The sequence below is a fragment of the Podarcis melisellensis genome (genome assembly GCF_964234715.1).
Source record: "Podarcis melisellensis genome assembly, chromosome: 5".
In the NCBI taxonomy this organism is placed as follows: Eukaryota; Metazoa; Chordata; class Lepidosauria; order Squamata; family Lacertidae; genus Podarcis; species Podarcis melisellensis.
Genome location: NC_138537.1, coordinates 42292271 through 42316209, shown reverse-complemented (window position 1 = coordinate 42316209; position 23939 = coordinate 42292271). Strand labels below are relative to the sequence as shown.

Sequence of the window (23939 nt, the reverse complement as noted above, 5' to 3'; positions counted from 1 at the left end):
TAAAATCCTGTAATTTCAAGGCTCTGGCTGCCAGAAAACAATTTAATTGTATTTATTGACTGAGGCGTTCAGTCCTACATTTGTCTTTTAAATGAAAATAAGTTTCCAGCCCTTCTGGTTGACCCTTAAGCTTGGAACTCAGAAACTGAACACCACAGTCAATAGAACAGAAAGAAACCTCCTAACATTAATGATGATGTAGCAGATTCAGGATTTATAAGCTAATATCAGGATGGGAACAGACGAGTACATGTGTATGGGTCACATGGATTTAAGCAAATTCCAGATTATAAGTAGTTGTTGTTGTCACAGAACACCTTGTAGACAAGAATGAACTGCAGGAGGCATGCATTCCTGTTTAGTTAGATGGAACCAGCAACTGCCACCCCATCAATTGATGTTCTCTTTGGCCAGGCAGTAGACCCCAGGGATCAATGGCATTTCTACCCTGTTTTGCACAGTATAAGCCAGTATACTGTAACATCAGTCATTTAAAAAGGCATTTCTCTCCCTGTAGAGGAGGCCTCTTTTTGCTGGAGGCAGTAGGACATCCTCCCTTTCTGATCTGCTGGTCAAATGCTGTATTGGGCACTCACAGAGTGGTGAGCTGGCTCATATTGGTGAAGGATGAGTTGCTGAGAGAGCTGATCTTGTTGTTGCTCAGATCCCTGTAAGACAAAAGCACTGTGCAAGCTCACATCACATTTAACTCTCTCTCCCTATAGAAGTGTCCCTATTTTCCAGGGAAGTCCCTGATTTAGAGAAGCCATCCTGGTTTCTGATTTGATCCCAGAATGTCCTGCTTTTCCTTAGGATATCCCTATTTTCATTGGAGAAATGTTGGAGGGTATATGGAGTTATCCAACCCCCAAGCCACTGGAAGGCAATCCTGTACAGGGAAGATTTTTTTAAAAAAATAATGTTTTATTATGGTTTTATGTATGTTGGAAGCTGCCCAGAGTGCTGTGGCAACCCAATAAGATGTGTGGGGTAAAAATAGTAAAATAATCATTATGGAATGGGATGTCCCTATTCCATTGGAGAAAATAGGGATGGAACAATTCTGTCCTTCCCAGATTTCTGCATTCAAACTCTACAGTCTTTTGCATATCTAAGGACACTCTCATGTGAACAGTGGCTCCACAGATTGAACATCCAGCAGATGCAGCGCTGGTGGCACCTTCAAATCTGCCTTCTCCTTTGGCAACAGCTCTGGGCTGATGACTGCATGTCGTCAGCTAATTCTTCTAATCTCTTCTCTGTCTGGTGCTGCTTGAAAGGAATCTTGATAAACTGTCTCATGTAGGAAGAAGGAAATCTAGCAGTGCACATGCTCTGAAGGCCAGGGAAAATCACAAGATGACCTGCAGAGCATGGAGTGAATCTTGGAGTCAGTGTGCTTAAGACTTAGACTCAGCTGCATTTTAACAGCCAGCAAATAAAATAAACTGTGAAGGATCCTTTGGCAATAAACAAACATTTGAGATGAAAAGTTAGTGAGGTGGGGTCAATGGGGCAGGGGAAAAGGCTATCATTCAGAAAATTCCAGGATCCACATATGAGAGAGATGCCAGAAGGGTAATCTACCTCTTTGGGAACTGAAATCAGTTCCTAAAGGACTCACAGTGCCTTAGCAGAAAAGCAAAGCTATTCTAATGTCCAGGGAAACCAAAGTAAACAGAGAGATGGATGAACTCCAAATCCAAAGTCAGATGGACTAGATGGCGTTTTGAGAATTATTTACTTCACCCAATATCCTGAGCTGAGTTAACTGCACTTGCTCAAGAGAATCCAGCTTTTTTAGTTGTACGGCATTTGCATTTTAGCGACCCCATAACCAAGGCGGCTAAAATCTAAAAACATTTAATGGTTAATTTTAATGCTTTATGCTTCTCACCTCCTCTTCAGCTGTACAAGCTAATATGTTAAGCATAATTTTATGTAATTCAGAATGGGTCCTATGCCTCCTCTCAAATTCTCCCTTAGACAAAAATTATTTCTTATCCTCCATGCTAGCTTCTTTGACCATCCTCTTGTTGTTTTTCAGAAGCTTCTCTGCTTCCATATAGCTCTATGGTATGTGTGTGTTTTAACGAAAAGGCTTTTTTTTGCATTTTGATGGAAGAATCAGGTGGGAGATACAACATCTGGGTGCCACTCAGGCTTTCTGCACCTGCTTTATTCTCTTTGGTGCTCTCCTGGGAGCCTGAAAACAGAATGGCCACCTGATTCCACAAAGATCTCCTGTACCCCCCAACCAGCCCCTCTGTACTGGTGAAAGGCTGATACCATGTGAGCCAAATCAGTTGATCAGCGTCCACTGAGGGACGAGTTGCACCACTCCCCACCTAGGCCTGGTCTAAAAATTTCCACAGACATGCTGCACAAATGTCTGAGAAAAGGCCACAGCCCACAGCCCATCTCCTGCCTCTCTGAAAAAAAGACTATGGCAAGCTCTCGGGGGACCACGCGAGGCCACTTCTTCTCAGATACTTACACCAGCTGTAGGTAACGGAAGGTGGAGAGCTGTCCAGGAACCAGGGTGAATTGGTTGCCATCCAAGTAGCTGCAAGGACAATGAAGGATGCATCAGAGGTCACAGCAGCAATACAGGAGAGGACTGTTAAACTTCCAACAATGGTGTTCAAAGGACACTAAACCTAGAAGCTATAACTAGTGATAAGCACTGTCCCTGCTCCTCTGTTAATGGTGCCAGCTAACCATCAGAGTTATCTTGTAAGTGCAAATGCCTGTGTTTCACGCCTGTATTTCTAACAGGGTGGCATACGTGCTCTCCTAAATCTGAAACTATGTTTGTCTCAGGCTGCCTTGCTTTCTTCCAGTTTTCCAGATGTTTGATTCTAGGGTATCAACATTGGATTCATTAACGCTGCAGAGTAATATAACAGTACTACAGGCCCCTTCCACCTGCCACAGAACTCATTCCCCTAAATAAAAAATCCCTTCAGAGTTCAGTGGCATCCAGTTTTGAACCCACAGAGAATGTGGCATGCACTGGATCAGTGTTTAGCTTTTGAGGATGATCTGCTGAACAGTGCAAGGTATAAAGCTGCATGCCCCTCACTAGGCTGGTCCCAGCCCCTTCATCCACGGGTGCGACTTGCCAGTGCCCACATTGCCCCTTCTTCCCAGATGCAGCATCAGCAGAACGGCCCAGGCAGCATTACTCACAGCTCTGTGACGTTCTTGGGGATCCCTTTGGGGAGGGATTTCAGGTGCTTGTTGCTGCAGCGAACAACAGTGTCTAGGCAAGTGCACTCCTGGGGACACTGAGGGCGTGGGAAGCAGCTTGTCTCCTCCTGACCTGCCAAGGCACAAGCCAAAGGGTTCACAGTGGAAAGAGACGGCATGGTGATGGAATAGGAGATCTTGAAGGCAGACATTATCCTATGTTTCTCCAGGGAAATCTAGATTTCAGTCTGCCCTTATATCACCATTATAAAGTGTCCCACTTTATCAAAGGGCCAAAGGCATCAGCAGCAATTAGAACAGAGAATATTAATCAACTGGTGTGATTAATTCATTGCAAATAAAACGCCGCTCTTAATTGGAAAGAGTGTGAAAGGTCCCTTTGACATCTATGTCCTCCTATTGATTTACACAAGGGTTTCAATTCTCAGAAGCACATGGGAAAAGCTATGGAGCTGTTAATTCCCCCCCCCCCCCGAACAGCAGCCACCCCTCCACACCCTGCATAGATGCACCATATCAGAAGCTGCTGTTTGGACCAGGGCCAACGGCTTAAGATGATTTGCTAGACAGTTAATGATTTACCTATTTAGTAAAGTGACGCTGTGTTAAACATCTCCAAAAATATTTCCTGCATTAAGATACTGTACTTATTTATACTGAGTGGTTAAATAGCTGATTAAATTGCCTTGCTTTTAACCAATTAATTGACTTGGGGGGGGAACCTTGAGACCACTCCTAACCATGGCGGCACAGCCCCTTACGTAAGTGGGGACCTGCTGCATGCCTGACAAGATTTGTGCTATGTTTCAGTTTATGTCCAGTTTGACGGCACCAGGCAATACAAAAACTGCTAGGCATGTCCATGTAATTGCTGCTGAGCTTGACCAGTGCCCATGCTGGGACAACAAAAAAGGCCATCCCAACTGAGGAAACAGTATGAGAAGAAGAAGATTGCAAGACATACATGCATGCATACACACACACACACACACACACACACACACACACACACCCTAAATCTCCCACAACTTTTCAGAATGGGGTGACCACATCATTTCATTAGTGGCTGCAGTCGTCTTTGCCCTTTACAGCAGCCTTTGGGTTCCTCCCACTTCAGCTGATCTGTGTGAGGAAACTCATTTCCATGTGCGAACTGCTACTGCAAGATTTGAGGGCTGAGGCAGTTTACACACACAGTGCAGCCTGGGCTAATGGACATTCAGCGTTTTCAAAATCTGGCTTAATACATGGCACTCCCATTTTCCGTAATGACTTCCTGTGTGCCCTCTGTTGGTTTAAATTCATATTGCAACAACTCTGGACAGGGAAAAGGGTTGGACATTTATGGCTTAATGGGAATATCAACCTCGTTCAACCACAACAGCCTTCCCAACTATACTACACTGGTCTGCTAGCGGAAACTCAAATAGGGCCTTATGTGGGTCTGTGGGAAAATACACCTGCTATAAAATCATAGCCTCAGTTTGCACAATTGCTCCCTCCCCATCCCCACCGAGAGCCTGTGAGTTACCTTCCTCACACCTGAAGTCGGGGAAGGCCACATCCTGCAGTGGGATTTGGCGTAGGAAGTCCGGATTATTGCAGCGGGGGTTCCCAGTCACAATCTTCCTCCTACGAAGCCAGTCACCCAACCAGGCCAGGCGGCAATTGCAGTTGAAGGGGTTAGCCAGCAGGTTCCTGGGTGGGAGGGGTACAGGAGGGAGATAAATAAACCGGGCAAACACAGGATAATCTAGCAAAGGCTGGTAGGTAGCAGCCCCCCAAGGTCTTAGGGACAGATTTTTCCAATACTGCTACATAGGAGCGCTTTTGAGAAGCCAAGGATTAAAGTAGGGACCTGCTGTATAGAAAGCGTGGGTTCTACTCCTGAGCTATGGAGCCTCCCTACAATCAAGGTGGGGTAGCAGACACCATGTAGACAGCTCTCACCAAGGGACAGAGGACTGAGCGTGTTCAGAGGTTAGTTAATAGGTTAGAATTTCCCCGCCTCGCAACTCACAGTGTGGAGAGCGACTGCAACGTGTCAAAAGCCCCAGGTGCGATGGTGCTGATCTGATTGTCGTACAGCGAGAGGAGGCGCACATTGCGCAGTCCCGTGAAGCTGTCGTTGTGGATGCAGTTGATGCGGTTGTTCCTCAGCATCCTGGAAGGAGGACAGAGAATGGGAAGAAGCCCGTTCTACAAACTACCCCTGGAAAGCCAAAGGAGACTGACAGCATTCTCCACCCTGCTACTCCTCCTGCATACTGACAACCCACCGCTGCTGCTCTCTCCTATCTTCCCTACCCCAGTTAGGCCAACAACCCCAGTTAGGCCAACTTACAGGGTCCGCAGCCCATCGAGGCCCCGGAACATGGCGCTGCGCACTGACTCCAGCTGGTTAACCGTCAGGTGTAACTCACTGACTGAAGCTGCCCCTTCAAAGGCCCCATCCTCAATCTCTGACACCTTGTTGTTGCTCAGGTTTCTGGGAAAGCAAGGAACATGAAGTGATAGTGGAACACAGGAGCAGGCAGAAAGTTTTCTCAACTCAGTGCGCAGCCTACAAGGAGCATTTCTCTCCAACAGAGACAAATGAAGAATATTTGTAGTAGTTCCAACAGCGCTGGTTTTATTTTGCTGTCTTTAATTCTTCTGCAACCTGTGCTTGCCGAACCCACTTTGAATGTATGCCATATGTTTACTCTGAAGCCTTTGACTTCCTCTAAAAAAAATTGTTTCTGCTTCTGAAGGCCCATCGAGTAGCCCCTGGCAGTCTTGATCAGAATCTTCTCCCTCCTGTGCCTGCTCTTTGCACTGAAAGGAAAGCTCCCACTGATGTCAATGGAAGCTTTATTCTTCTTGTAAACAGCAGTTGAGGTGGGGCGGGGGGGGGGGCAATTCCAGCACTGGGTCAAAGCTCCCCTCACTCCACACCATTGTCCTGATCTGGTTGGCCCCCCTATGCCAGCTGTTCAACTTTTAAAAATCAACTATGCAACACCAAGCAATGTGACAAAGGTCATCTCTAGTTTGGCCTTTCCATTCTAGGCATACATGTCAGCCTCTTGCATTAGAAATATCTGGCTCCTGTTGGAATACTCCTGCACTCTAAGCCCTGTTCATATTGCCGCTTCCTTTCCCCCAGATCTTGTGTACACAAGAGGTCTTTGGAGTATCTCCTCTGCTATGAGAACCCCTTACCCACATACTCACATTTTCTTTAAGTGTGGGAGCTTCTTAAAGATGCCTGTGGCCTCCAGCACTGTGATCTCATTGTTGTTCAGCCGCCTGCAACAGAAATTGTAAGCATACAGCTCGGATAGCAAAGCAGTGAATAAAATAAAACATATGTGTATTCTAGGCCCATCTCTGAAAACTAACTTTGCATTGCTTAACACATTCTTTCCACTCTGTACTGAGTTAATCCCTGCGTATAAAAATGTGCATATGTATCAGAATATAAAGCATAATGCAAATGGATTGTTCTGCCAGGAGTAAGTATATGGCTTTGAAAGCCAATACACACCAGCTTTCGAAATCAAGCATCTGCAGCAGAAAGCCACTTGTCCACATGAACAATGTGCCCTTTTCCTACACACAGATAATTTCAAAGTATATTCTATATAGAATAGAAATAGAAGGTGAAATGGCCAAATGAAAGACTCAGTACTGGATAGGGCCAAGGGCCATTCCACTGTGCTTGCATGGAGAATAAATGCTTCATATAAAAGGCTTCAGATACCCGTTTAGTACACAATATGGGATGCTGGGTGCAGTGCAGTGCACTACAGAAGGGAGAGGCACTGGAGTGAAAAACACACCAGAAATAGAAGTTCTAAGCTTTGTCAGTGTGTGAGATGAACACTGGGTACAGAAGTTAGGAATGTTAGATGAGTGGCTGAGGCAACCCAGTCAGATGGGTGGGGAATAATAATAATAATAATAATAATAATAATAAGAAGAAGAAGAAGAAGAAGAAGAAGAAGAAGAAGAAGAAGAAGAAGAAGAAGAAGAAGAAGAAGAATTGGACATACTGCAGTGATTCAAAGTATGAATTAAGTATGAGGAGAAAAAACCCTTAGACAACAAGGAGTTTCCCCCTCACTTCTATTATCACCTTAAGAAAAAGAACTGTGAGTTTAATAGATTCACGGTTAGCAGCAAGTATGTAGGGAACCTTTTAACCTTTACCTCCACTGCCAGAGGCAGCATTCTTCCAAATACCAGTCATTGGGAATTACAAGTGGGAAGAGCACTGTTGTGTCAGATCCTGCATGCACGCTTCCCATAGGCCACTGTGAGAACAGAATGCTGGACACTTGGCCTGATCCAAAAGGGCTCTTCTTATGTTTGTTGGGCTCTATAGAGTTAAAATGAAATCCTGCTTCACAGATGGCAGGCAGACCCAGTCTGGGAGGTCAGGTGTGCCTCAGCAGGGGGAGCCAATCAGCAGGCAGGTCCTTCCATCTCAATGCATGATGGGGGAGGGCAAACCCCAAAACCATAGAGCATGCCTCCGTGTCCCTGCCACAGAGATCAGTCCTCAAAACACCAGCAACCCTACAATAGCAACATTTGCTATCCACAACTGTGTAAATAAAGCCACACGGAAAGCAAATAAGAGTACTCGGTTTTTGATAGTGAGGAAGGAAGTATGGTTCTTAGATATGGCCAAAGCATGCTGACTTACAGTTCAGCTGTGGCTTGAGGGAGGCGCTCTGGGATCTTTGTCAGCTTCAGGTTGGAACACTCGACCACGTTGGCTTCACAGCGGCACTTGGGGGGGCAGACGACGTCACTGTGACATTCACTGTTCAACTGGTAATCTTCCGTACCTGCCACCAAGAGAAAGCAATGAGAAAGTGTGAACACAGAGGTGTGTGTGAATACTTGGGACTGTTGAATAAGCATATTCTGGAAGGGGATTCCTTCTGTCTGGGGGCATGAGGCCTCACTCTTCTCCCAACATTCCTGCTCACCCAGTCCCAGACCTTCTCCTGTTGAAGGGAGCTTCTACCATGGCTGCTTGAAGGTGAGTAGAAGCCACCAGGCAATTGGGAACTCTGCTTTATCAGTGTCAGGGAACTGCCATTGGAGCCAGAGGCGGAGGTAAGGCTCCGGAGGGATGCCGGAGAGGGTCCCAGTAGGGAGAGAGGCAGCCCATCCGCTAGGGAAGGAAATCAGCGTAACACCAGTGGAGAAGGGGGGCAGAAGGGGGAATCGGCGAGGGGGCTCCAGGACTCATCGTCGGAGACCAGCGGGGAGAGCACGGGTACTCCGCTGCCCACACCCTCCCTGCGCAGAAGACTTCCACGCAGGGAGAGTAGGAGGAGACTTGGCGTCAAAGAACTTCTTTGCTGGAAGAAGTTCAAGAAACGCCCACTGACAGATTCTGCCAGCGATTGAGACAGCCACGGGTGAAAGGCTGTCCAGACAGAAAGGGTTCAACCAGGCAACCTAGCCAGGAGTAGCGGCAACTTATGCACGAGCAACCCCTAGAACCATTACAATCAGGGATCCCAGTTGAATGCAGAACTCATAAATAAAAATATATAAATCCTTTGGCCAGCATAATTAAGCCAGAAATTTCTGTACTGTACATAGAGTAAGGCTCTAATAAGTGGCACCAGCATCAAGTAGCCAGAAGCAGTGGAGACTTGACAGATTGAAACTGGCTGTGAACCACCTGTGGCCTGTTGAGTTCACCACTCCTGTGCTACAGCAAATGGAGAAGGTAGATATGAAAGACAGAGACTGGTTGATCTTGTTCTGAGCCTCTGGAAGGACCACAGTGCCTGCAAACAGTCCATGCCACTACTGCTGGATCTAATGCAAGCCATTAAAAATACATCATAACAACAATTCTGCAAGGCTGCAACCTCATTTTGCCAGTAGTGCAAACATACCACAAACATTCTCATGCAACTCACGTGCAAATTCTAGCATCTCCATACTGGCTCCCTTACCTGGAATGAAATACTGTTCTTTGGCTGTGAACAGAAATATGCAGAGTGTTAATCTGAATGCAGCAAACTTAAGATATTAAAGGCCGTGCTGCTCATAACTGCCTCAAACATGTATGAACGAGTATATATACTGCAGTGTGTGAAATGAAAACAGAATGCGTATTTCTGTCCAGATACATATGCTTAGAAATGACATCATGCATATTAACTTAATATGTATTTCTGATGAAAAATCGACAAATACACCACCAGCCATCAATGTGTGCACAAGATGTAAGAGTTAATTTTTAAAATAAGAGAACAGAAACACTGCAGTTTTTCAGTTGCGGGGGGGGGGGGGGGATGTTTCTACAATATCTTCTCCTAGTTTTCACTGAGGTGCTAATGTCAGGATCCCTGAATAAGTATGCAATGAAGTGCTAGGGAAACATCCAATATCTGCTCTGTCCTGATCCCCAAATCTATACGCAGCCCCACAGAAGAAGATTATTCATACGGGAGCAGCGGAATTTCTTGCTCTTGATCTGTCCGATGCGCTTGTTGGCGAGGCGGCGGGGGCTGGCACAGCGAGCACCACTTGTTTCAATAGGATTGGCACGCAAGAAGTCTGCCAGCCACTTCAGGTTGCAGTCACAAATAAAGGGGTTCTGGGCCAGATGGCTATAGAGGGAAAGAAACAAGAGCAGCTTGAATTTCAGAGTTCTTCTGGTGGCTGCTGTCAGAGCAACCTTAAATCTAGCAACCAAGATGCTGCTTCTAAGCTGGCATAATGCTGAATGCTCTTGTAGGCACCCTGAAGGCAAAGTGGTCCATTTCCTTGTGACCTCACTTTGGTGCCAGGATGTTGGGCTCTGCCAATGGCCCTGGGTCAGCCTCTACACTCTAGGGCAGTCTTCCCCAACCTGGTGCCCTTCAGATATTTTTGAAACAACTTCCATCCTTCCATCAGCTCCAGTCAAGTTATGGGAAGACACCCAGTTTGGGAAGGCTGGTCTTGAACATGGTTGCAAAGGCATGGCCTTGCAAGGCTTGTTGCTCTCTTTCTAGAGCTCTGCCCCTGTGGTAATCTCCTGCCTTGGCCACAGAATCTTACCTGCCTTCTCAGTGGGACCCCAGTGTTCCAAGGGCATTTCCTCCCTTCCTCCCACAGAACCCTGTTCTCATTGGACATATCTTGAGAGAAGCCAGCACTCACAGAGTCTGGATGGCTCGTAAGGTGGCAAAGGTGCCCTTGGCCAAGGTCTGGATCTTGTTGTCATACAGCGAGAGCAGCGACAGGTTCTGCAGGTCAGCAAAGGCATCTGCCCGGATGCAGTTGATCTTGTTGGCATTCAGGAGCCTGGAGTGAAGGAGCACAAAACACCATATCAGAGTGTGCATGTGCGCGCATGTTGTGATGGTCATAGTGGTAGTGGCTATCACACACACACAAAATATTCTTAGCCATTGCTCACAGCAGGGGATTCCGCAGATCCCACCCACTCAACTAACACCCAGCATGTTACTCACACAGCCTAGACCAAGTGATAGTAGGTCAGAGAACAAAATGGCCACAAAGAAGACAGGTGAGGAAACAGGATATCCACAACCCTTCTCTGAATCTGAGGTGGACAGAAGGAAGGGATAGTATAGATCAGGAGTCGGCAAGGTTTACCTCGCCTGGGATGGTTCACTCCTGTGGAGATTGCTCCGTGGGCCAGATCGCACCTGCGCAGATGCGATTTTCGGCATCTGAATCTGCGCAGACGCAATTTCCGGCGCCACAGAAGCAAGTCCCCACTCCGCGCTGCTCCAGTTTAGTGCAGTGCACAGGGACTCAGCGAATGGGCAGCTCAGTTCAGGGGTGGTTCATGGGCTGTTTAAACGACCCACGTGGGCCGCTTGTGGCACATGGGCCACAAGTTGCTGACCCCTGGTATAGATGAGAAATATAGGCAGATGAGGAGAGAAGCAAAGATTAAAGCTGGGGAGAAGACAGTAACTCTCGATGGTATTGTGGAGTAGAAAGACACAGGGGACAGTGAAGCAGGCTGTGTGGAAGATGAAGGCAGGGAAGAAGAAAAGGCTTGTTAAGGAGAGTTGCAGGTTCCAGGGAAGAGATAAAGGGCTGTCAGGTTTGTACATAAGTATGCTGAAATTGTATGGGAGCCAGATGGGAGGTCTGGAGCCCCTTTGCCATCTGGATCAAGGTTTCCACACTGCCACTCGCCCCCTGCTATAGTGATGTCCAAAGGGCCCTCTAGCTATCCCTCTCACTTGTGCTTACAGTAGTTGCAGTGCATACAAGCCCCCGAATACCCCTTTGGGCAGCTCTGTGATCTTGTTCCCATACAAGACTCTGGAAAAGAAACAAAACCAGTGCTTGAATTAGTAGCGTCTCTCGGTGGTTAAGTCCTGATGTATCTTGAGGAAAGTGGCCATCTTGAACAACTGAACCCAGGCTCACCCTTCATACCCTCACCCTTCATACATAGCAGCCGTAACGATAATGAGACTGTGAGGTGCCAGCTGGCTTATGATGCCAGCGTCAGGGAATCTGGATTCAAATGTGATTTAAGTCCCCACTGAGGCCCAGTTCATATATGCAAATGGCCATATGCAGCCACTTGATACAGCTAGGTAGGCGCAGCTCCACATGGCAAGCTGCCTATGTCAAGTGGCTCCCTGCAAGGTTGCAGCAGTTTCGCTCGTTCCATTGCAAACCTTCGAAAGAGAAGGGTTAAAATGGTGTGGCTGAAATCACCATAGGTCCATGGAGAACTATTTCATGCAAACACTTGCCATCTGGAGCTGTGCCTGCAAAATTGCATTTCAAGAGACAACCATGACACAGATTGCTCTTTGGAATGGAGCCACATTAACTTGTTGGTGCAGTGGGTGGTGGGGGAGTGTGGTGGGTGGGACAACTCACATGCTAACATTATCGGCAGCAACTGGGAATTAGAAAGGCTAAGCAATATGTTGGCCAAGGGGGCTGTGAGTTGGAATTGGCATATTCAGGAAGCCACAGCGCATAGCCAGTGGTAGAGCTATGTGCGTGGAGCTTGTGCAAAAACATTCTCACGCTGCATGCAAGTGGCATTTCACTTCCCCACCTAGACTAATGTCTGCCATGCTTGCTCCTACTGAGGCTACTCACAGAGAGTTGAGTGAGCGCAGGCCTTGGAAGGCATCAGGCGCAATCTCCAAGATCTGGTTGTTGCTCAGGTCTCTGAAAGGCAAAGACAAAGTTAACGCTCCTACGCATGTAGTCACAGCTCCTTCCTTTTCTGAAAGTGCCTCTCCCACCTTGTGTTCTTTACAGAGTATAATAAAGACTTCACTCCTGTTCCTTAGCAGGACTGAGATGAAGGTGCACATCAGCCAATACAATTCTGTGCTCCCTCGAGTACACCTTGCAATGCAACACCTGCTTCCCCTCTGCCCATATCACATCTGGACAGAAGGTATTGCCTTGGGCCTGCACAGACTATTTGTCCATCAAGCCCAGCATTGTTCACTCTGGCTGAAGACACTCACATCCTTCGTAGCTTCTTATATGATGAGAAGGCTCCAGGTGGGATAGACTTGATGCCATTCAGTTCTAAGCGTCTGCATGGGAAACAGAACACAAGAAAGCAAATCAGCTTGACTGCACCATAGGAGTAACTGAAGTGCCGTCTCTTCCAACAAGGATGCCACAGAGATCAGGCAGGAGGTAGTCCCCAAGAGTAGGCAGACAGCTGTATTCCTGGATAGTTCACTTTGACACATCTCCCCCAGTTCTCTGGAAGCAGAAATCTCTGGTCCTGGTATAGCTTTTAGCCACAAAAGGGACTGGCAAAAACTAGAGTCATCTCTGCATAAGGGAGGAGCGGTGAAGCTTTATGGACCAGTGGACCACATCTTTATCTCCCCCTACCCTTGTAGGCCAACTTCAACAGTCAGCAGGGCCAACCATATGCCAGTCACCTGACACATAATGGCACCAGGTGATTGACACCTGTCAAAGCTTTGCACAGCACTTCCCAAATGCCCAAACCAGGTGATTGTCAGATGTTTGGGAAAGCACTGTGCAGAGTGCTTTGCTACTCACGTGCTTGGTGCTTGGGAAATGCTGGACACACGCCTCTCAAATTGCTTTGTGCTTCGTTTCCCAGACACATGGCAACTGGCTGATTGTGGGGTGTTTGGAAAGCCCCTTTCAGTCATGCCCTGTCCTCACATCATGCATATGGCTTGAGTGAAATGGCTTGGCAGGCCAAATCTGGTCCATGGGCCAGAGGTTCCCCACCCCTGACATAAGGTCACAGTTGAGAATTGCCCTATGGTGCTCCTTAGGCAACAATATATTCCCTGTTCCAATACCAGCTGAATCAATACTAGCCAAGGAGACAGGATCACCCAAGCAGAGTAGATGTGATTAGGAAGGGTGCTAGTGCTCAGGTCCCACCACCCCCTGCCTTCCCACCATGTTCCTAGTATCCACTCACATCTCAGTCATGGTCTCAGGCAAGTTGGCAGGGATGGCTGTCAGCCCCTTGCCGCGACAGTCCACAATGCCATTGCTGCAGGTGCACATGGCAGGACAGGAACCTGATGAAAAGCTGCAGATTTGGGTCCTGGTAGCATCCATCTGGCCTGCAGAGAAGAATGCAGAAGCTTAGTGCATCCTCTTTGCATAGGGCTTGCAACACACGGCACTGCAGGGCCTAGCCCTGCCTACCTGTTCTTTGCTTGTGGTCTGTTGGGGTTTTGGAATAATGTGTACTTTCTTCAGGGCAGCTAGAGAGCCTTTGGGCCACTAGCACGCCCTCCTCTCGGCCCCTCTCCACAGATGTTTACACGTAGAGATGAATACATATGCAGGCATATACATATGCAGAACTGCTACACAGGTTGATAGTTCAAATCAGCAGAGACAGGAAATGGACAGGGGAGGGCAAGTGCACAAATGAGCATGAGATAGAAAGGGCAGCATGGTGCACCATTTCACAACACTAAGGACGAAAACTACATAAAGAGCACAGAGAGCAAGTGGGCATCTTTCAAGATGGCAGCTTCCAGCACTAATCGTTTGATAGCTTCACACTGTCAGAAATAGAAAAATGCAGGATAAAAGGAGACAATGCTTTTAAAAGACTTTCTTGAGAATGAAAAGCAATTTCTGCAGTCCAGGCTGCAGTCATGCAACCACCATGGCCTGCACATGAGAGAAACTAACGTGTTGTGGTAAGAGGGTCTTGCATTTGAGAGACCAATGGTCTCTTGTGGCAGGTTTCACTTTGGTTCCAGGGCTGATATGCCTTGAATCTGAGGGCAGAAGGGGCCTCTCTCTGGTGATTCTGGGGGTATGCAAAGCTCCCTGGAACCCCAAAGATGTCACTGACCTGAACAGCTGAATTCATTCTTCTGAATCTCTGCAACGTTGAGGCCACGGAGGGCAGCAGGGCCGGCACACTGTGTGAAGAGCCCAATTGTGGGGCGCTGGCGCAGCCACTGGGAAAGCCAACCCAAATGGCAATCGCAGAAGAGCTGGTTGGAGTGCAAGCGGCTGTAGGGACCCAGGGGAGGAAAGGTTTTTTGGGGGGGGGAGAAATATCAATCACTGTCTTTCCACAGCTACCTTTTGAAACACCTGCATAGATACTGTAGGTAAAGCCATTTCTAGAGAAACAGACTTAGGTTTACTGAGCTGGAATGAAAATGTGGGGACATTTTCTGGGAAGGAGAGTCCAGTCCAATAGGGATCTGAAACTGTGGGGTTTGGGCCTTAGTACTCTGCATTCTGGGATGCGGGTGGCGCTGTGGTGTAAACAACTGAGCCTTGGGCTTGCCAATCGGAAGGTCGGCAGTTCGGATCCCCGCGACGGGGAGAGATCCTGTTGCTCAGTCCCAGCTCCTGCCAAACTAGCAGTTCGAAAGCACGTCAAAGTCCAAGTAGATAAATAGGTATCGCTCCGGCGGGAAGGTAAATGGTGTTTCCATGCACTGCTCTGGTTTTGCCAGAAGCGGCTTAGTCATGCTGGCCACATGACCTAGAAAAACTGTATGCGGACAAATGTCGGCTCCCTCGGCCAGTAAAGCAAGAGTCATCAGTGCCAACCCCAGAGTCATCTGTGACTGGACTTAACTGTCAGGGGTCCTTTACCTTTACCTTTTTTTTTACTCTGGATTCCATTGACTGGATTGCTCTCAACCAGCATCCTGCCCACCACATTAATGTCACCGCTTTCTGTCCCATGATGCACCTTGTCATTAAAGGAACCAATAACTCCATGAACAGAGCTGTGGCTCTTTCTGTCATTGGGGGGCAGCATCCCACATCTTCGTAGGGCCCCAGGTTCTTGGGATCCTGGGCACAGGGTTAGGCATTACCTACTATGAAAACACCAGTGCCAAGAAGGGAGATCTGCAGGACCTAAAAGTGAAAAGTTGCCACCAGCATTCCTTGTATGGACTGGTAGCTCCCAGCCCACCATGCTTTATGAAATGTCCAGTCTGCGGTCTTCCACCCCACCCCCAATCCCACCCCGCCCTTGGGCTGCTTCATCATGTGCTCACAAGGTGCGCAGTTTGGGCATATGGTTGAAGCTGGAGATGGGGATGGTGCTGATGTTGTTGTTGTTCAAAGTCCTGCAGGAAGGAGGAAGAGGAAGAGCATCAGTGAATGCTGGAGAGAAACATCTTGTCCTTTCATCTGGCTGTGTGTGCAGTGTACACACAAACAAACAACGTTCACAGAGTGGCATGTGACACTTCTCAGATTGACAGCACATCTTATTTTCAAAATCATTTTCAGCATGGGAGAAGCAAGGGCCAGTTCTAACACACCCCTACAACAGAGGATCTTAGAATGACAGATCAACAGGTGAATTTTAGGGCACCCCTTAGCAAGAAAAGTTACATTGACTAATAGGCCAGCTTCCCTGGGATTGCATGCATATTACCTTCATCTGACCCAACACTCCCCTCAAGCTTGGGAGGAAGGCCCCGCTGACATTAGTAAGTTCAGGACCAGGCTCCAGTGGTTTGCACAAGGGGAGCTACTGGGCTTTGGGTTGTCACTTGATCACTTTTGAAACCAGACCAGGTATAAAGTTATTTGTTTTGCTTTGTTTTCACCACTGGGATTTTAAAAACCCTCTTAAGCTACAATCCTATGCACAATTGCATAGTAGAGTAATATGGTAGGGCAATTATTACTGTTGTTGTTGTTGTTGTTGTTGTATTGATTTATCACCCGCCCTTTGAAAACAATTTAAAATTCAACATTAAAAACAGTTCAAAACAAATTAAATACTGAAGCTAAAGTGACCTATCAACACTTCTCTAGGGAGGGTATCCCATAAAGTAGGGGCCACCACTGAGAAGGCCCTGGTTCCCGGTTCCCACCAATCTAAATGATCTCAAATGCAGGCCAACAAGTAGGGCTTCTGATATCCACCTTACAGCAAAGGTAGGTTCATACAGGCACAGCTTCTCCTTCTAATAACTTAGCCCCAAACCAATGAGGGCTCTAAAGGTGGAAAACAGCACTTTCAGTTCTGCTGGGAAGCACTGCAACTGATACAGAATCGGTGTAATACCAAAAGACCTCCATCCTTCTGGGGAGATGGAATGCTACCTGGACCCTGTATGTTACCAGCATGGGTTGGAATCTCAGGATATAACACTCTAAGATAAAAACACTTCTGGTGTGGCCTGGTGCCTACAAATGAATAGTGGCCAGGAGTGGGGTGTTGAAGGGGAGAGGGCTATGGCCACCTGAGCCAGCAGATCATACACCAGTGATAAAGCTATAGAGAAAAACAGACTCTTTGCCCACATTTAGGGGTGGGGACTGTTTCTTGTGAAGAGTTAGCCCTAACCCCAGGGTGCTTCCAGACCACCCTCCCATCAACTGAGCTGGATTCTACCACAGTCATGCTTCTCTAGGCAGGCTCTCCATCCAGCCTGATGGGACAAACCTTCTACAGAGCCCTCCCAGAGACACTTACAAAACTTCCAGGCCACGGAGAGCACGGAAGGCCCCTTCCTCAATGCAGCTGATGTGGTTCTTGTCCAGTTGTCTGAGTGATGAAAGAGGAGATTAATATACCTGTTCTCAATAGCTGTGCTGGCAGACCAATATCTAGGAATCTCGACACAAAGACCAATCTGCTGCACTCAATGAAAGGAGAAGAAATGCTGGAGGACTTTGTGGTATGCATAAGTTGCACTGGAGAACGGCAAGTAGCCAAGAGGAGGAGAGGGATAGGTATGGGTGGGTGGGAAATATGATTTGGGGCACAACAGGCACTGCATTGTATCTGTGGGACACGTTCCCACTGCTATTATCCTATTAGTATTTGCTGTTGTAGAAGGAACTTTTGAGATTTTCCTCTACACAGTTGCTAGCCCTATGACCTCAGTATGTGCATGCATGAAACATAATGCCAATCTCTCCAGGCCAATGTGGCATGCTTCCCTATCCACTGCCCTGCTGGGCCTGGTCACTCACAGGTTCTTGAGATCAGTAGCTCCACGAAACGCCTTCCTGGGAACAGCCAGAAGGAGGTTCTCGCTCAAGTCCCTGCAGATGATAATTTTAAGAGAGCCATCTGTCAGTGGAGAGACAATGAAGTATGGGGGGTTGGCAAGGTAGTGAGGCATCAGGTTATGAGGACTAGCAGGGGAATACTAAGCAGCAATGAAGAAATATTCTGCACATGCTCAGATGCATGACCAACCTTATTGTTTTATATGCACCAGAGTGAGCTCTGGAACTGAAGAGGTGTCGTGTGTGGCCCAAAATACTGCTCTTTTCACCAGACAACCCCCAGGACACTGGCACAGCAAACAGCATTATATTCTGTGCCCCGTTCATATAATGAATGGTTCATCTCATGCCACTTCTGTCATGGCAGCAAGATGAGATGACTGATGGTGGTTTGAATACCTTAAGCAATTTAAATAAGAATGCATGTTTTCAAACATCCAGTGTCCACCTGATTTACGGCAAGGTACAAAAGCAACCCAGTCAGTCCATTTTAAAAATAGCAAAACAAACATGAACAGTCCATTTTAAAAATAGCAAAGGAGGTGACCTAATGGACAATGAAGATGCTTATTCCAGTCTCTGGCATCTGCATGCAAGAAACAAGGTGAGTCACACCACGGTCTTATCAGATGCAAAACCTCTTTCAGCTCTTCATTCCACAGCATGCCTCATCCAGTATCCCTGCTGGCCCCTTGTATCTCACCAAGTCATGAAGGGGCTGGCAGAAGGGAGTGGACAGTTGACACTTGCCTTTCCCAACCCTGGGAGTAGAGGCACCCTCAGAACAGAAATGCCCAGCGACTGCTGGTTTATTAACAAAGATACTTGGCAATTCTATGCATCACACACAACACACACACACACACACACAGTACCTGAGTGGAAACTTAAAAGAGCACAAGCTGTGATGGTTTTTAATTGCCTTGCTGCCATTTCCTAACTTCCAAATTGTTTCGTGCAAGCCTGTAATGGCTGATGCTTATCAGTGAGATGCCTTCTGATAAATTTCTGTAACATGAGACTAACACACACACACATGTGCACACACGCTATTGTGGACACAAACACACAGCCTGCTCCACCACCCTTGCAGACCTTTTTTTGAAAATAACAGCTGCAATCTAAGAGCAGGAAGAAAGTAGGATTGCCACAGTACAGCTCAATCCTAACCAGGAGAGGGCAGCAGAAGCTCTTTCATTGCTGACTGATGTCACCTCTTCAATCTGTTTGAACCTTTGAGACAGAACAGCAGCTCCTCAAACTTCTCACATAGCGTTGGGGAAAGGAAGTGTGCAGGACATCCTGGTTTCTTCTCCACACCTCTGCTAACAACCAACTTCTCCAGCTAAGTGGCATCATTAAAAAGCCTCCACTGTTTATAATGAGTGTCCAACACTCCTTTAGACTGGACCTTCGTGTCGCTACAGGCAGCGGCTGGCCAACTTTTGCCCGCAGAGACATGTTTCTCTCAGAGGACGTGTTTTGGAAGCAACTTTCTTCAGCCTCCCTCCTTCCGGCCCACACCCCAAGATCCCACTACAGTGGTACCTCTGGTTGTGAACAGGATCTGTTCCGGAGCCCCATTCGCAACCCGAGCAAACTGCAACCCGCGTCTGCGCATGTGCGGGTCGCAATTTGCTGCTTCTGTGCATGACATAATTTTGAGTGTCTGCGCATGCGCGAGTGCCGAAACCCAGAAGTAACCCTTTCTGGTACTTCCGGGTTGCCACGGGACGCAACCTGAAAATGCTCAACCTGAAGCAAACGCAACACGAGGTATTTTTTTAAAATTTATTTAATCATTTTTTCAATACAAACAACCACAAAAAACTACAACAAAAACCATAATAACAACAATAACACAATTTGACAATTCAGATTTAAATACACTGATATACCTATGACTGCCCCCTTTTAACAGTATTTTCCCACCTCTCTCTCCGCCCCCACTTCCCCCCACTATCCACCTTATCACTTAAATATTCATTCCAGATTTCTTCATATTTATCCATTCTTAATTTGCGTCGACATACAATTCGTTCATATGTAGCTAATCTGTCCATGTTATCAATCCATGTGCTCAATGGAACCTTTTTGCGGCTCTTCCAATTCATCAAAACAAGGCGTGTTGTTTTGCTTCTAATATAGCACGGTACATCCATTTTTTTTAAAAAAATTAATGACTGTACTCCTTTTCTAAGGAGCATGAGATGAAAAGGCTTAGAGCTGAGAATATGTTCGTCTTCGTATTCCTCTCCAATTCATCTCTGAAACATCTCTCCAACCCAGGCACTGTGGGGTTATCAGAGGCTTGACAACTTCCTGGTAATATGTGAATGTTGGGGGTGACCAAAACACTTCCAAAGATTGACACATTTATTTATCTATTCATTCAGTTTATTCCACATGTGAATGGTGTATGCTATAAAGAGGCAATTTACTATTAGGAGGTGCTAAAAACAGCACTAGGGTTTTCATGTGATGGGATCCCTCACCAATCTCTATGTAGCAGCAGCAGCAGCAGCAGAGACCATGGTGGGACCTTTCAACAGTTCAATTGCTGCTGCCAACTGGGAGGGGTGAGGAGGCTGACATGGTGCAATCACATCAGCTGTGCCAACCTGGTGCTACTGCTTTGGAGCCAATCTGGGGTTTGGACCACACCACCTGGTAAGCAGCAACAACAATTCAGCTATTGGGAGGTGAGCATCACTGCCCCACTACACCATCGGCCTTTGATATATAGATCTATTTACCTAGGCAATTTAAAAAAGAAAAGAAAATCCAGGCTCCACTATTACTTTTCTAAATTTCTTTCAGGATCACCATCACCTTAATGGCAATTTTTGACAACTAGCTAGTGAGAAGTGTTTGTTAACCTTATTCCCTAACAGTGGCGTAGCGTGGGTTGTCAGCACCCGGGGCAAGGCAAGTAATTTGCGCCCCCTAACCCGTGGATTTGCGCCCCCTAGCCCATGGATTTGCGCACCCTAACCCTAACCCCCAGATGTTGCGCCCGGTGCGGCTGGCCCCCCCTGCACCCCCTCACGCTACGCCACTGTTCCCTAAGGGGAATTGTTTCTAGGGTCTCATAGGTCTGGTTCACATGTGATGTTTAACATTAACCATAGTTAAAAAACAAACCATAGTTAAAGCTGTGGTGCCTGTCAGGCTTCCACTTAAGCCTTAGCTTATTATGCCACCGAATGGTTAAAAGCATCAGCCAGAGCAACTGACCCTTAACAGCAGTTCCAATTTTTTTGCCACTTTTCAACTGCAGATCTGTAGCTTTTGGGGCACAATAGCTCCTTAACCATATTTAAGACAGAGGTCTAAGTTTACATACAGGACTAAGCTGTGGGTAATTTTAACGAAGGTTAAAACTACAAACCTTGTTTAACAAGTGACCTTAAACCATCAATGAAGCGGCTGGACTGGGTTCACACACAACACTAAGCCATGGCTTAATAAACCATTGTCTAATAAATAATGAATTAGCATTGTATATGAACCAGCCCCCATTCACACAATCCTATAAAACATCCATTGGGTGCATTTGGCCAGAGGCACTTGAAAATCCAAGGAAAGAACCTTTGGGAACAGGGAGCCAACATTTCTCCTCTGAAAGAGTGCATGATCACAAAACTTTTAGAACAACCAGGCCCTTGTGAAAATGCCAAAGCACAAATAACATTCCCATCTAATGAGGACTTTCAGAGTTCTAGACAACTCCACATTCTGTGTCATATTGAAAGTTTTTAAAACCATAGTTCTTCAGAAAGTAGGAGTTCCAATCGCTTCATGCTCAGAATTAAAAATCTGGGAATATTAGAGATTATTAGGAACTTCAAACCTTTCTATAACATTGTTACTACAAATGACTTGGTTGGAGTCCACCAGCTCTTCACAGTGACTGATTCTATCGCTATTTTTATTCACTTTTGGATCTTTTCTTCTCCATGGTCTGGTCTGTCCCTAATCAATAGGACTCGCAACCTACTGCACAGATGTTGAGCCAAAGCATAGTTTGGAGTAATGTAAGCATCCACCCTCCCTGCCTTTGGAGAGTTCATATTCACACTCCTCTCTTCAGGGAGGCAGCTGCCCTAGAGGTGAGTGGAAATAATGGAGAAAATCACCCTGTTCTCTCCCTCTTGTACACGTATGAACCTGTTTTCATTCAGTATCACAGTAACTCCAAGGAACATTAAGCTGCCAGTTTCCCAGACACAAATTGCTCCAGTCTTGATGAATGACAGCTTGTAGCAACAGCTTTGTCTAGCTGTAGAGGAACGTTCTGACCAGTACTTGCACCATCCTGCCATCCATCCATTTATGCTGAGTCAGATAAATCAAGACCCCCAAGAAAAGCAGCCTTATTACAGAATGAAGGATCATCTCTTAGTGAGTGAAAACTAGGAGACCCCATAACCAGTATGCATACAACAAAGTATGTTTCAAGCAATGCAAATTCTGGTAGGACTACAGAACAGGGCAAATATCTCCCAGGCTCTTCATCTGACTATGAACTAAATGCCCTTTAATAGCAACACAAATAGAATATGAGGTTCAGAAAACTAAAGTGCTTACGTTACTTTTTACTGCTCAATGTTAAATAGGCAATAAACAGGGGTGGGTGGGTTTCCACATGTGATGGGAATGCTCAGTTTGGACAAGGGTGTTCCAAGACATCTCTTCCATTCTACTGCAAATAATTTCAACAGACCCCCAAGTCACCCTCATTGTTTATATTTCCTGATACAACATGATGTGCAAAAACTTAAACTACTTTGTCCAGAAAACATGCTGATTTCCTTTAATTACCTCTGCATTTAGTTTAGAAAAGGTTAGCTCATCTCTTTCACCCAATGACTCCTTTAAAACAAGCATGACCATCAGCCTCTCCAGGGCAATCTGACCCAATTTCCAGTTTCAGTTGTGGTCGCATCCCATCACCAAACAAATCATGACACCGAGAGTTTTCCCGGCTAGCCTGCACCCTCAACATTGCACCCTCTCTTTGGTCTTCGCCTCAGCCATCCCTCCTCCCCTGTGTGTCTTGGACATGAGCCACTTGGAGGGATCCCTCGCTGGGATTGGTGCCTCGATTGTGGGAGCCAGCGAGGCCTCCCAGTGCGAGATCCTGGCCAGCACTCAGCAAGTAAGTAAAGCCAAACTGTCTGACATCCATAGGACACAGCTTTCCCAGTGGGGAGCCCACTCAGGCAGACAAGCCAAGCACTTAATCTCCTGCCCTATGGGCCAGGCTGAGCCTGGTGCAAGCAGGGGGTGCAATGGTATTATGAGGCTCTCATTCTCTTGGCTAATCCCAACTTCACACTTTAACCTGATTGAGGCGTGTTTGGCTTGCCAGCCCCTCGTGCTGTTTGAGGGGATTAGGGTTCGGCTCAGCGGGATGGTAATTGCTTCCTACTGCTCCAGACCATCTTGCCCAGCCTTTAGCCATGCCATGGAAAATCCTGTCTTCATTGCCCAGTCACCAGCGGGGAGATAATGAACCTGCAGTGCAGAATTTGCTCCCCAGACTCCCCGCTTCCATCTATACCATAAGGAGGTATGAGGCACATATATATTGCACCCACAGAGGAAAGATCTGCCATTTTGTCATGCCTGGATTGTGTCTGCTGCATGCTGTATGTTGGTGACACTCAACTCTATCTCTCTTTTCCATCTTCCAATCCAAGAGAGGTTCCTTAGCTTGTCACACTGGGAAGGAGGAGGTCTAGCCAACTGAGGCTGAATCAAAGAAATACAGAGGTCCTGTGGAATGGGAGACTGACCTTCCAGAGGTTTGGAGCTGGTTCTCAATGGGGTGGCACTCCCCTGAAAGACTGGGTACACAGTTCAGAAGCACTCCTGGACTTGGTGTGACCTATGTAAGCTCAGGTGGTGCTGGTAGATAGGAGTGCATTCTTTGGCTGATATGCCAACTGCAGCCTTATCTGGATAGGTCTAACTCAGCCCAAACATTTTGTGCCCTGCTCACATCCAGGCTTGACAAGTGCATTGTGATCTTTGTGGGACTGCCCTTTGAAACTTAAGTTTTGATAGCGATAACAATGTCAGCTTCAGTAATATCTTTACCATACCAGCCACACTGGCTACTGTGACATTTCTGATTTGAATTTAAATGGCTAGCTTTCATCTTTAAAGTCTTAAATGGTTTGAGGGACCACCTGCACCCATCATCAGGCAGCCCACACACCAAGATGTGC

At 46.8% G+C, this 23939-nt stretch overlaps 1 protein-coding gene across 1 annotated transcript in view; it reads right to left on the bottom strand.

The window, feature by feature from the left end:
• The window catches only part of SLIT1 (slit guidance ligand 1), a 119090-nt gene that overhangs the window by 16166 nt on the left and 78985 nt on the right, over nucleotides 1-23939 (bottom strand). Inside the window, exons 5-23 of the mRNA XM_081911961.1 lie at nucleotides 17665-17736; nucleotides 17162-17233; nucleotides 15726-15797; nucleotides 14552-14715; nucleotides 13655-13802; nucleotides 12702-12773; nucleotides 12322-12393; nucleotides 11449-11520; nucleotides 10378-10521; nucleotides 9679-9842; nucleotides 9183-9206; nucleotides 7907-8051; nucleotides 6430-6504; nucleotides 5558-5701; nucleotides 5234-5377; nucleotides 4745-4911; nucleotides 3193-3325; nucleotides 2498-2566; nucleotides 597-668 (exon numbers count right to left, since the gene is read on the bottom strand). Of these exons, the coding sequence (XP_081768087.1) occupies nucleotides 597-668; nucleotides 2498-2566; nucleotides 3193-3325; nucleotides 4745-4911; nucleotides 5234-5377; nucleotides 5558-5701; nucleotides 6430-6504; nucleotides 7907-8051; nucleotides 9183-9206; nucleotides 9679-9842; nucleotides 10378-10521; nucleotides 11449-11520; nucleotides 12322-12393; nucleotides 12702-12773; nucleotides 13655-13802; nucleotides 14552-14715; nucleotides 15726-15797; nucleotides 17162-17233; nucleotides 17665-17736 (2025 nt within the window). The remainder of the gene's footprint in view (nucleotides 1-596; nucleotides 669-2497; nucleotides 2567-3192; nucleotides 3326-4744; nucleotides 4912-5233; nucleotides 5378-5557; nucleotides 5702-6429; nucleotides 6505-7906; nucleotides 8052-9182; nucleotides 9207-9678; nucleotides 9843-10377; nucleotides 10522-11448; nucleotides 11521-12321; nucleotides 12394-12701; nucleotides 12774-13654; nucleotides 13803-14551; nucleotides 14716-15725; nucleotides 15798-17161; nucleotides 17234-17664; nucleotides 17737-23939) is intronic.